General features: G+C 37.3%; 1 protein-coding gene across 1 annotated transcript in view; it reads right to left on the bottom strand.

The window, feature by feature from the left end:
* Positions 1 to 12,876, bottom strand: part of CCDC141 (coiled-coil domain containing 141) — a 280,596-nt gene that overhangs the window by 41,568 nt on the left and 226,152 nt on the right. Inside the window, exons 15-17 of the mRNA XM_044669079.1 lie at positions 10,920 to 11,108; positions 9,851 to 10,030; positions 8,331 to 8,480 (exon numbers count right to left, since the gene is read on the bottom strand). Of these exons, the coding sequence (XP_044525014.1) occupies positions 8,331 to 8,480; positions 9,851 to 10,030; positions 10,920 to 11,108 (519 nt within the window). The remainder of the gene's footprint in view (positions 1 to 8,330; positions 8,481 to 9,850; positions 10,031 to 10,919; positions 11,109 to 12,876) is intronic.

The raw sequence follows: 12,876 nt of genomic DNA, 5'->3' as shown, positions 1-12,876 counted from the left end.
GGAAATGTTTTGAGTATAGGATGAGTGATGACTGTTTATCTTGTCATCTGAAGAGTAGCATAGTTGATGGTAGATTCCCTCCCCCACCCCCCGACTATGGTCACAGAAAAACATAAATATTTAATAGTATTAGACACTAAAACTTATGTGAAAATTTGTTAATATATGTAATTGATAAAAATAATAATAATAAATAGTAGGCACTTATATAACTCTTAAAGGTTTGCAAAGCACTTTAGAAATATTATTTTAGCCTCACAACAACTTGAGGGAACCTACTGTTTTCTTCATTTTATAAATGAGAAAATGGAGACAAATAGGTTAAAGGACTTGTCCAGGGACAATAATAAATGTCCAGAGTTAGATTTGAGGGTTTTCAAAAAAGAAATCATGAGGCTTGTATGAATTATATATATACATGCAGCAATTTCTTGTAGACCCTGAGTGAATGGCCCGAGAAACTGCTCTATAAGTAAATTTCATGCAAAGAACCTAAACATTGACTTTGTGGTGTGCATTTTGGACTTCTCAGAGGATTTTTTAAAATGTATTTATTCCTTAGTACTCATCTATGTTTTGGATAGAAGAGCTTCAGAGAGGTTTATTATTATTATGGAACTATTTAAAAGTTAGGTGATAGTCTCAGTGGATAGAGAACCAGGCCTGGAGATGGGAGGTCCCAAATTCAAATCTGGCCTCAACAATTCCTAGCTATGTGACCCTGGCAAGTCAATTGACCCCCAAGTGGCTAACCCTTGTCATTTTTTTTGCCTTAGAACCAATGTAAGGGTTTTAAAAACAGTTTTAATAAAAACAAATAAAAGTTGGATGATATAATTCTCTAAATGTATTTGGGAAGAATAGTTATTTTGAATGTATAGCCATTGATGTATTTACTTCTTTTCCTCCATTTTTTGCCAGGGACATATTAACCTTGTAGGTACTATGGAAAATTCCATTAGTCTCATGTAAATGTAAAGGTGATAGGTAGGGGAGGAGTTGGTCTATATGAAGAAAGCAGGCTTAAAATAAACCAATTATACTAAATTTAGAAATTTAAAGAATAAGTGATGAAATTAGAATAAGAGTGTGGTATCATAGAAAGGGGACTTAACAGGGGAAGACTGGGTTCTAGTTCTGGCTTTGACATTGTGCGCCTTGCATGGGGTTCAATTTTCTCATCTGTAAACAAAAGAATAGTAGAAGGAGATCCCTGAGATCTCTTCCAGTTTTATCAACCAAGATTTCATGATTTCTCTCATATAGTACAATAGATAGCTTTATGCCTTTGATGCTTTGCATCTTGTCTTTTTGATAGCTTGCCACACATACACCACAAATGTTCAAAGTTTATGCCCAAAATATATATTCTAAGGTATAATGCAAAACAAATACTAACACCTCTCATCCTACCTCTCAATTTTAGAACAGTATTTTGTAATGTTTGAGGTAGAGACAAAGGTGATATTAATTTTCTAAGTGTAGTATAGAGAGAGGGGGTCATATATGTAATGGGGATAATTTGAAGAAGGGTGTGTGTGGTATAAGGGAATTTGAAAGGAGGTTGTCAGAGACTTGCTAAGTGAATAATCTAGATTACAGGTAGGCTGGGATTAAGGAGATTCAGGATATAATAGGGCTGAAGTCAGGAGTATAACACAGAAGGGAAACAGAGATCTTCAGGGAGAGGAGAAATTAAACTAAATAGACAAACAGCAGGCTTTACAGACTGGGACTTAGACTCAAACACAGGCTGAGGGAAATAGACTAAACTGAAATTAACAAACATGGTTTAGTTAATTTCACAGGAAGGGACTTGTTTTGAAGTTACACCTTCCTTCAAGATGGATACCCCGGCTTCCCTTCAAGCCCAGGGTATGTTGGTTCTTTCCCTCTTCTTCCCTCTCTTAATAACTAACAGACAAATTATACTAATAGGTCTGTTGAAACACAAAAGGGTTTATTATCTTTAAAGGTTGATGTGTCAGGAAAGTGGATCAAAGGAAAGCCCTAACAGTTGTCTCAGGAACCTCAGGTGGGGGAAGGGAGGCAGAGATGAAGTCTGAGTAAGGACCAGCCTTTAACTCAACTTACAAAATAAATGATGACTGACTAGTTTCTCTATATCTAATATTGTCAATATAATTAACTCTTCACAGATTTGAACTCCTCTCTAATTACTCTCCTTATTAACTCCACAGGCATTTAAGGTAAGGGAGGGAAGGTAGGAAATAATATTAGGGAAGGAAGATATAAAGGGTTTATCCAAAATAACAATTTCTTAAATAAATATTTCAAAGCTAGGCTAAATTTCAATACTACAGATAGGTAAGGAAGCAGCTCAGTTGGTTAGACAACCTCTCTCCACGGAAGACCCAAACCAACTGCCTTTTTCTCAAGATTCCAAACCCCTAACTGCTTTTTGAACTCAGCCAAAGCTTGAAAAAACTATATGACCCCCTCTCTCTATACTACATAAGTCATGGGGTACAATTGAGGTTAAAAAAAAAACCAAACAAACCATGTTTACATTGAATTAGCTAATGGGATTGTTTATTGGTTTGTTGTTATTGTTGATATTTTGCCTATACAGACCAGGGCCTCCTAGTTTTATAAATATATGACTTTGATCCTCTTCAACAATTTATTCTCGCAAAGCCCAATATTATCTCCCTTTGCCATAGTCTAAATTTAATTAACACTGTGCGAATTGATTTGGACATAGTCCGACCAGTTTTTTTCTGTCACTGACAGCTAAAGTAACTGAGTGCTCTGGACTATGGACTGACAACAGGTAGAATATGAAAAGGCTGTTAGAAGATGAATGATTTATATTTTAAAGAAAGAAATGGAAACCATGCAGACAAGACCCTACTCAGCACCACTTTTCAGAGAACTGCTGAGAGAAGAGAATTGGGAAGACTCTGATTAGCCTGCTGACAAGTGTGTTGGTGGCTGATTAGTGTTCATGTAAACATCATTTGTGAAGGACTTTCAACACCCTCACAGCTAAGCATTGTATAACTCACATCCTTTCTATTAAGTTCTATAGTTCACTTAATAAAATGGTAGGCTGCTGGGCAGGGAACCTAGCATTATTGTTTTTACGTAGTACCCTGTCTTCTATAAATAATAATAAAAACCAGTTCAATAAAAATTTGTATTTTACTTAGTGTTTCAAGTACCCGAGATATAACAGTAATAAAATGTCTGTATGCCAAACACTCCTTCTTATTGCATTGTGGAATTTGGCCGTTTCTTGCTATTCTGGGTTTCCTAATAGAAAACATAACAAGTACTCATTATTTAGACTAAGGAGCACTGGAAATACACCTTGCAATTATTTTTCCATTAAGCTTGCATTAGGTCTGAAAGCCCACAGAGCTGATGGTGTTTTGCACAGCAGCTACGTGTGTTTATGGAGAGAATCAAATCTACCCTAATTTATTGCTTTTTTTTTACTTAGGTTTTCTCTTTCTCGTAATAACATAATTCCAGATCCTATAAAGACAATGTTCTTCAGTTTCATTCAGGCATATCTCACTTTGGTACATTCAAACAGGCTGGGTGCCTTTGCCTGGAATTTGCTCCCTCCTCATCCCAGCTTATTGAAATTCTTTCTCTTTAGCCAGGCTCTTAGATGCTATTTTCTCCCTAAAGCCTTTCTAGATCTACCCATCTCCAATTGTCCAAGTGCATTTGTCTTTAGTTCATCCTAACTTATATCTTACTATTTGCTTATGTGCTATTTCCTCCTTCCTTTGAGGGTGTTCCCTAAAAGCAAGGGTCATGTTGCTGTTCTTTATGTTTATATATTCAGCACCTAGCTGGCTAGAACCTGGCCCTCCTTGTTTGGGTTGGTTTGGTTGATGCAGATGACCTGTGATTTCCAGGGTTCTGGAAGAATCTGAGTTGCATATAAGTTGTGTCTAAGGTCAGAATTGTCTTCACTGATGCATATCAGAAACTGCCCAGTATTAGTGTCTAAGGGAATTGTCCAGGGCACGGAAAGGTTGTGAGTTACTCAGGGTCACGTAGCCTAGTAGGTATCAGAGGTGAGCTTTGAAGACAGATATTCCTGATCCGGAAGCATCCATAAATACTTAATTGAATTATCCATCATATGTTCTCAAGACATCCTTGTGTTTGACTTTACATGTACCTTGCCCCCTTCCTAGATCCTTTCTCTTATTAATCCTTCATAAAAGTCAAGATGATATCACTTCTTCCAAAAAGCCTTCCCTAACTAACTCAGCTTATGGTGATATTTCTCTTACTCTGTATTCTCTCAAAACTTACATAATGATAACAATTTAGATACAGGACTTTACGAAGCATTTTTTATACTAACAGCCCTGTGGGTTAAGTAGTGAAAATATGATCATCTTCATTTCTTATATGAAGATGCTGATGCTTATCAAGATAAAATAACTTACCCAGACTTTATATCTAATAAGTTGTGAAACAGGTACTTGGAAACCCTGAGTTTTATGAACTCGTCATCTATGTTGACTACTCTGCATACAATGTTCTGCTTTCTTACCAAGTATAGTCTATCCCCTCAATGGCAAAACTGTGGCATGCAATCACAGCCAGCACTCGGCCCTTGGGGAGCTGCTCTGTTTCCCCTCTTCCCAGCACCTGAGGACATTTTTGCATGCCCCACCCCTCTGCCCAAAGCAAGCACTTCTACCCTCAACTCCCTCTGTTAATCCTGGGGCACAAAGACAGCTTGAATTTGCCCTCTGGGAACTCAAACTGGGAAAAGGTTCACCAACACTGGCCTATACTATAGCAATGTGAACTTACTTACAAGTTGTCTCAGAATTATCTTTAGCTTTTTTGCACATGTATGTTTTGATCTTCAATTATAATTCAAGTTATTAGAGAGCCTTGACTACATCCTTTATATATTCATTTTAACTGCAAAACATCTTGCATAGTGTGGTCCACTGAAGAGATGCTTAATAAATTCTTGGTCAATTAATAAGCTATTCATGGTATAGTGAAAAGAGCATTTCTTTGAGTGTTAGAAGATGGAGACTTAAATTCTGGCTTCCCCATTTACTAGCTTTGTGACCTTGAGGCAACCATGTGACATCATTAAATCTTAATTTCTTTATATATTTAATAAGGCTATTAGATAAGATGATCTCTAAGGTTTCTTGCAGCTTTAAAATTCTATGGTTCCGGGCAGCTGGGTAGCTCAGTGGATTGAGAGCCAGGCCTAGAGATGGGAGGTCCTGGGTTCAAACCTGGCCTCAGCCACTTCCCAGCTGTGTGACCCTGGGCAAGTCACTTGACCCCCATTGCCCACCCTTACCAATCTTCCACCAAGGAGCCAATACACCGAAGTACAAGGGTTTAAAATTAAAAAAAAAAATTCTATGGTTCCATGATAGTTTTTACCACCAATTAAACTAAGCAATGCTAAGATTGCTGTTTCCATTAGAAAATAAAGTGACAAATAATAGTGAATTTGTAATTTAGCTTTTGAATGACAATAAACAATAAGGACAGCTAAGCTGCTCAGTGGATATAATGACAGACCTGGAGTCAGGAAGACCTAAGTTCAAATTTGGTCTCAGACATTTATTAGCTGTGTGACTCTGGGCAAGTCACTTACTTAACCCTGTTTGCCTCAGTTTCCTCATGTGTAAAAGGAGCTAGAGAAGAAAATGGTGAGCCACTCCAGTATCTTTGTCAAGAAAACTCAGATGGGTTTTTGTAGAGTTAGACATGACTGAAACGACTAAACAACAACAAAGCAACAATTCTCTATATACCTCCACTTACCCAAGATGCACAGGACTCAAGAATAAACAAAAGAATTCTGTAACTTAACCCATACTCTTACATCATTGGATGCTAGAGATATCAGAGACCAATACTATCAGCTGTCCCCCACGTCCCAGTTTTTCTATCTCTTTCCTAGGAACACAAATCAAAAACTCTCCAGTTAGACCATGGAACCAGCATAGACTATTCTTTGGTGCAAGGCTGGTCATCCCTGACACCACATGGCTGTTTAATCTAGACACTTTTGTCATTCCTGGAAGCTTCATTTGTAGCCCTGTGCCCCTTGGCTTTTGGAAAGGCTCTCTCCACTCAGAGGTGATAGTCCTGTAAATAGAAGTACTGAATCTGGGAACTCATCAGCAGCCCTAGTTCCATATATGTCATAACTTGGCTTGACTCCCCAAAGTACAAACAGAGACTGGGATAAGAGCAGCTAGGAATGGTCCTACAATTTCACCATCTATGTCATCAGTAAATACAGAAACGCCTCTCTTGACTATCTCTGAAGGATTGCGAATGACCAATTTTGTGTAGTAAAGACAATGATAAAGAAGGAATAAGTCACAGAATCATGGAATCTGAGAGTCAGCAAGGAACTTAGCAGCTGTCTAATGTGACCCCAAGTACAGGAAAGTGATTTTGTTCAGGGACAAGGGATCATAAGGCCATATCAGAAAAAAAAATTGACAAAAAAATTTCTTCCCCAGCTGCTCTAGTCAAGATGTATGTGACTGTAGTCCTGTTTTAGCAATGAGCTGGAGTCCCTGGGTATTTTCTCTAGCAAAGCATTTGCAAGTTCTTACTAAGAAAGAAAATGTATTGGCTGCAGACTATAACTTGGGGGTACCCAGAAGATCCAATTATTATATCTCTGGACAGCAGAAGGACTATATCTAAGAACTCACAGCCCCAAACTAGCAAACTTGTCTCTGTCCCAAAGCTGCCTCTCCTGGGTCAGAAAAAAGGATTGCAAAATTCTACAATCATTTGCACAGGACTGAAATAAAAATAGCTGTCAGAGCCCTGTTCCTGTTTCCCTCCTGTTGCTCTGAATCTAGAAGGAAAGGGGCCACATTCTCTCTCTCATGCCATGTTCAAATCATGATCATTTTATAGGACATGCACCTGCCTGAAATCTAAAACCACAGGGCTAATTCTGCTGTGGGGAATAGCAAGTGGGTATTCCCTGCATTTTGGAATGAGGCCACTGCTAAGTGACTGGTTTTTCTTACTATATTACAATGAGATGACAGTTTATGAAAACATTTTTGGATCTAGAATGAATAGGATAAACATAAGTAGTATGAATTGGAAAAGAGCTTCTGTATTTTCTCAAGGGATGGACAGGAAATTAACTCAAAAACCAGATTTATTCTTTTCCTGTTGCAACCCGTCATCCAGACTTGTGCCTCATATTCTAATTTGTGCCATTGTCCTGGTGTGCCCAGGAATCTGCACTGGGTTGAGAGGTTAGACTAGGATGGGGAAGGAAGGGGTGGAATTAGCTCATTTTCTTCTGTGTGATAGGAAATTGTGCTGTTTAAAGTCTTATTAAGTGGCTTTGGCTAAATTGAAGAGCCCTTCTGGAATTTGCTTTCTTCTTCATAAAGAGGGTTCTGGATAAACTCAATAATAGGATCATAGAAATTTAAGCTAAAAGGGGCTTCTAGCTCAAAATCCAGAATATGGGGGGGAGACAGAAACAGAGATGAAGAGACGGAGAAAGAGAGAGACAGAGGCAAAGACATAGAGAGAACAGAGGGAGAAGAAGGCAGAAAGGAGGATAGAGACTCTATTGTTGCCTATTTTACTCTGATATATTTATTTTGCCAGTAAAAAAAGCAATCAATTTGAATGAGTTCACACATTGGATCTTGTTGATCAGAGGAATGAAGATTTAGCAGGATAAGGAACTTTAGAAGCCATCTAGCCTAATCTCATTATACAGAAGAGGAAATTAAGGCCTAGAAAGATAAGAGTTGCTCAGAGTCACACAGTTAGTAAATGGCATGTCTTCTCACTGCAAATGGAGGCATGCTTTCTTCTACATTTCTTTTCTGTTTTTCCAATGAACATTGCCAATTTACTTAAAATGATATCATCTTCATTTTGAACTCTTTGGTTTCGATATCCAACTGATTGCCAATGACACAGGATCATGGATTTTGGAGTTGGAAAGAATGTTAGAGGTGATGAAGACAGAATCAACTTCCCTAGGATCCATTTTTTAAAAGAAATCTATTTAGTCCTACAAATGAGTTAGAACTCATGCCAAAATCATTACCCAGAACTACAACCAAAGACTCCATGCTGAAGCACTGTTTCTTGTACCTGATGACATATTCCCATCAACAAACTTAAAGAAGTTCAGATTCCCCAAACCAAAGACTACTACCCAACAGATAAAAACCATTGGTAAGAAGGAAGCCACCTGATGGTACACTGAGCATAGATGAGGTCTAAATACCAAGTGGTAGTCAGTGTTAGTGAATAGCATAGCTTTTGGTCATTTATGTGTTCTTCCACCAGACCTCGTTTATCTCTTCTCTAGTCGTGCAGTACTGTGAGATGCGGGTCAACTCCTCCTCATACTTATCAGCTTTAGCTTGCCAGACCATACTGTCACCTTGAAGTATTTCGAGCTGCTGCTGGAGAGTCTTCGCAGAAACATTAAAGCAGGTCTAGTAGTGAGAGGAGAGAGAAAATGACAGAGAGGGAAGAGATCAAATGGTAATGAGAGGAATCTACTGTCCTGTTTGAATTATGGCATTTCTATACACCATTGTTGTTGGTTTTAAATAAAATGACTTCTGATTTGCCCTAACTGTAGCTTATTAAGATACAATTGTTTCGGAGAGAAGCCACCATCTGATATGGGAAATGCTAACAATTACATTCTCAGCCCCGAAGCTCTATGTTCAGACCATTTGTTCATCAGATCAGACCATCTCAGAGGCACCATTCATTATAAGGTATAATCTATCCTTCAAAAAGCATAAAATATGCATTGGAAAACTTGGTTCTTACACTATCATTTTCTTGTCATCTCTTGCTTAACTTTAGGTTTTTTTTTTTTTTTTTTTTTTTATGCATGTCTCCAATCTCTGATCAGAAGCTGCACAGGCTAAATTACAGATGCAGATTTGAGAACAATTTACATTATTTGTACAAAGGAAGAGTCTTGTACCTTTTTCTCCCTTGTGCTAAAATCTCTCACCAAAAGAGGCTCTTCTAAAAGGACAAGCTTTCCCTAGAAATGGGAAATAGGTTTTTTTTTAGAATAGGGATTAAACCCGCTAACAGAAACAGCAATTTTTTTCTATCAATGCCGTTTGGATTTTTTTTTTTTGGAGGGGGTGAAGGATTACTTTAGGCACATTGTACCTCATGCAACCTAGTGATAGTCTTAAAGAAACTGTCAGCAAAGACTCCATGATGATTTTACTAATACTGTGATGGGGTGTGGCCTCGATTCATATCAAGAAATAAAAGGAAAGGAAGAAAGAAAGGGTTTAAAAAATTAATTGGTGTCTAGTGTTTAATTCATTAGAATTTGGACTTGGCTGGTTTTCCTCCTGTCAGCTCTGCTGTTTCTATTATTAGAACATCATGAAGCAGATCAGATATCACCATGGAAAAAAAGTAGAATTTCCAGTGTAGTATCTGGAAATAAGGAGAGCTGAATTCTAAACCTCACTCTGCCACTAACTAGATTTATTCTGCTGGGAAGTCATTTCCCCTCTCTGTTTCCGCAGATGTCAAATAAAGATATTGAACTCCATGTTTTTATTCTAAAAGACTATCTCCAATGTTCAATGATTCCACAGCTTAAACATTTCTTTTTCTGATTTCCTTCTTTTTAGTTTGCCTCTTTTGCCATAGGCTAAAATAGAAAAGAAAGAAACAAAAGTTAATCCTACCAATAGCTATATTTTATAAGATATTATTGTATTACACTATGTTTTTACCTATCAGGGGACTGCTTTTATAGGTTAGTCCAATTCCCAGCTGCAATTAAATAAAACTAATGTCTTTCTTCTAAATTGCTTACAGGTTGCTGCACTGCTGAAATGATGTCCATTCCTGAGGAAAGCACAAGTTTATAAAGATGTTCTATATGTGCCTGCTTTTCTTGAGAACGACGAAGGTGAACTTTAACATCGAAAGTGTCATCCCATTCAAGAATCGACTCAAGAAACTCCAGTTCTCCTGATTTGGTGAGACTTTCCAGCTGAAATGCAATAGTTTAACAATTACACGTTGCCTTTTCAAGAGGAGGCTTCAGGGCAGATTTTAAACAATCAATATCTCTGATGTTACAAGCTTTTTAATTTTAATTTCTTTTACCAGTGAGTTATAACTCTATCAATCACTTCACTTGTTATCAGTGTTATCACCACAATTAATTAATTACTCATTAAGTACCACATTAAGAATAGCTTGTTGCTATATAATAATTATTACAAGTAAAAATTAATTACCTCATTAATACTACATTAATATTAGCTCCATAAGTGCTAAATGAATTTAGAGGAAGAAGTGAACACTCTATTCTGGGGTGTTGGAAAAAACCTCAAGTTTGAAGGAAGAGTGCTATTTAGATAATGGTAGAAAACAGGAAAGGACTCTCCTGGGAGGTATATGTATAAGGAAAGGCACAGAAATAAAAATGTGAATGGCATGGCAAAGGACAAAGATCAATATGGCAAGAGTGAAGGTTTCCCTAGGACAACATTACCCATAGATCCCTGAGATTCTTTCAGGGGATCTGAGAGGTCAAAACTATTTTCACAACAATAGTAAAGTGTTTTAAGATCTAATATAGTAAATATCAATGGATTTACCTACATTAAAGCTCTTGGGGGGATTCTCAGTAATTTTTAAGAGAATAAAGAGGTTTTAAGACCAAAAAATTTATGACCACTGCATTAGAGGAAAGTCTTAATGAGAGAGTACTTCTAAAGAGGTTTACTTTGAAGGCAGGCTATAGAAGGCCTCCGATGTCATCTCTATAGTTTAGATTTTCCTCTGTAGGCAAAGGATTAAAGACATTTTTTGGTAAAATTTTGTTTTTTAATTTTCACAAAAATAGACTGCAAGATAAGTGTTATAATTCTTACTTCTTCCTTGACACCATGGAATCTGACTGCTTTAGAGAGTATGTTCTCATAATCTTTGAGTCTCTCTTTCTGCTTCTGATGAAGTTGAGTGAGGTCCTTTAACTGCTGAGTCTTCTCCTTTATAGGTGCTCCTTTGAGGTTTAACACTTCAAATATTTTTAGAAGGTACCAGATCTCAGCATCCAGTTGCTAGAGAATGAGAAAAGGCAATAAAATAACTCCAATTTTTGGAAAATCTCTTATTTTATACTTTATCATATTACAACCCTAATAAGGCATATCCATCCTTAAAATTAAGTGAACTAAAAATGGGATTTTTCGATGAACTGGCAAAAAAAATATCAGTGGGCAAAATGCCACTTGTCATAGCATATAAAAAACCTGTCATGACTCATGGAGTGGAGGAGGTGCTTCTTTGAGACCACATCATTTATTTTAGGAGTGGACAAAAAGTCTTCATAAGACAGCAATCACATGCTAGCTTAACTGCAGCAGAGAGTTCTTATTCATTAAGAAAATGAACTAACAATCATGCTGAATATTAAATACAGACAAGTGCCAGGTATTAAAAAAAAAAGGAAAGTGAACAAATATGGGAGATTGTTTGCCACATACAAATGTGGCAGAGACATTAGGAGGGTGACTCAGTAGCTGAGCAGCAATTTTGAACTATTACTTAAAAGGAAAGAATACTGGGATTCATAAATAGCCCACAATACCCAGAAACCAGGAAGTGTTCTCTCATTATAATGTACTGGTCAGATCAAACAGAAGAATGGGCAGTGCCTTCGGTATACGACTAGTAAGGGCTGAGAAACTTGAAGAGCATTTGAAAAAACTACCAAAAAAGTTTTACAGCCTTGGAATAGGTGGTCAAAAGTTGAAGAGACTAAGAATCTAGACCTTCAAAATCAAAACAATATGGAAAGACCCAATTAATAATAATCTTTGAATCTTATTATTATGTGTACTGTACTGTGAGAGTTAATGGCAAATAGCAACACAGAATCTTTAAGTTGGAAGGGATTTCAGAAGCCATATGTAGTCTGATCCTGACCTAAACAAGGATCTCTCCACAAAGGTAGGGGAGGACGTATTTAGCTTATGTTTAGAGCCTTCTAATGAGGTGAAGCACTGCATTCCAAAGGAGTCCACTGTAGTTTTTGACAGTGTGGAGTTAGACTTGGAAGGAAGTATGAGATTTAAATAAGTAGAGAAAAAGGGAAGGGCATTCCATGGAGGAAAAGGGACAAAGAAGAGTCCCCATGCAAGGAAGTTTTACTTTAAATCAAAATTGACCTCTATGAAAATTCTATGCATTGCTACTAATTTTTTCCCTTAGGTCTCATAGAAAGAGACTAATTTCCACCCATCTAACTGTCCATCAAAGTCCATCAAATTCTTAAGAAGCTAGATGCTATTATCTTTTTTCTGGACTTACCATCTTCAGTTCCTTCATATGTCATGACCTCAGTACTGCCAACCTAACTTCCTTTCCCTGAAAGTTCTTCAGTTTCTCAATGAACTTCTTAAAATGTGATGTTTATAATCTCAGTGGAGTGAGAAATGAAACACATATACAAACTGATATGAAATGTTGGAGGGGATGTGGCAAAATTGGGACATTAATGCATTGCTGGTGGAGTTGCGAATTGATCCAACCATTCTGGAGGGCAATTTGGAACTATACCCAAAAGACTTTAAAAGACTGCCTGCTCTTTGATCCAGCCATAATACTGCTGGGTTTAAACCCCAAAGAGATCATAGGGAAAAAGACTTGTACAAAATGTTTATAGCTACTCTTTTTGTAGTGGCAAAAAACTGGAAAATGAGGGGATGCCCTCCAATTGGGGAAGGACTGAACAAATTGTGGTATCTGTTGGTGATGGAATACTATTATGCTATAAGGAATAATGAACTGGAGGAATTCTATGTGAACTGGAATGACCTCCAGGAA

This window comes from Gracilinanus agilis, chromosome 3, assembly GCF_016433145.1.
Source record: "Gracilinanus agilis isolate LMUSP501 chromosome 3, AgileGrace, whole genome shotgun sequence".
Lineage (NCBI taxonomy): Eukaryota > Metazoa > Chordata > Mammalia > Didelphimorphia > Didelphidae > Gracilinanus > Gracilinanus agilis.
The sequence above is the reverse complement of the archived record's forward strand: the minus strand, read 5'-3'. Positions and strand labels throughout refer to the sequence as shown.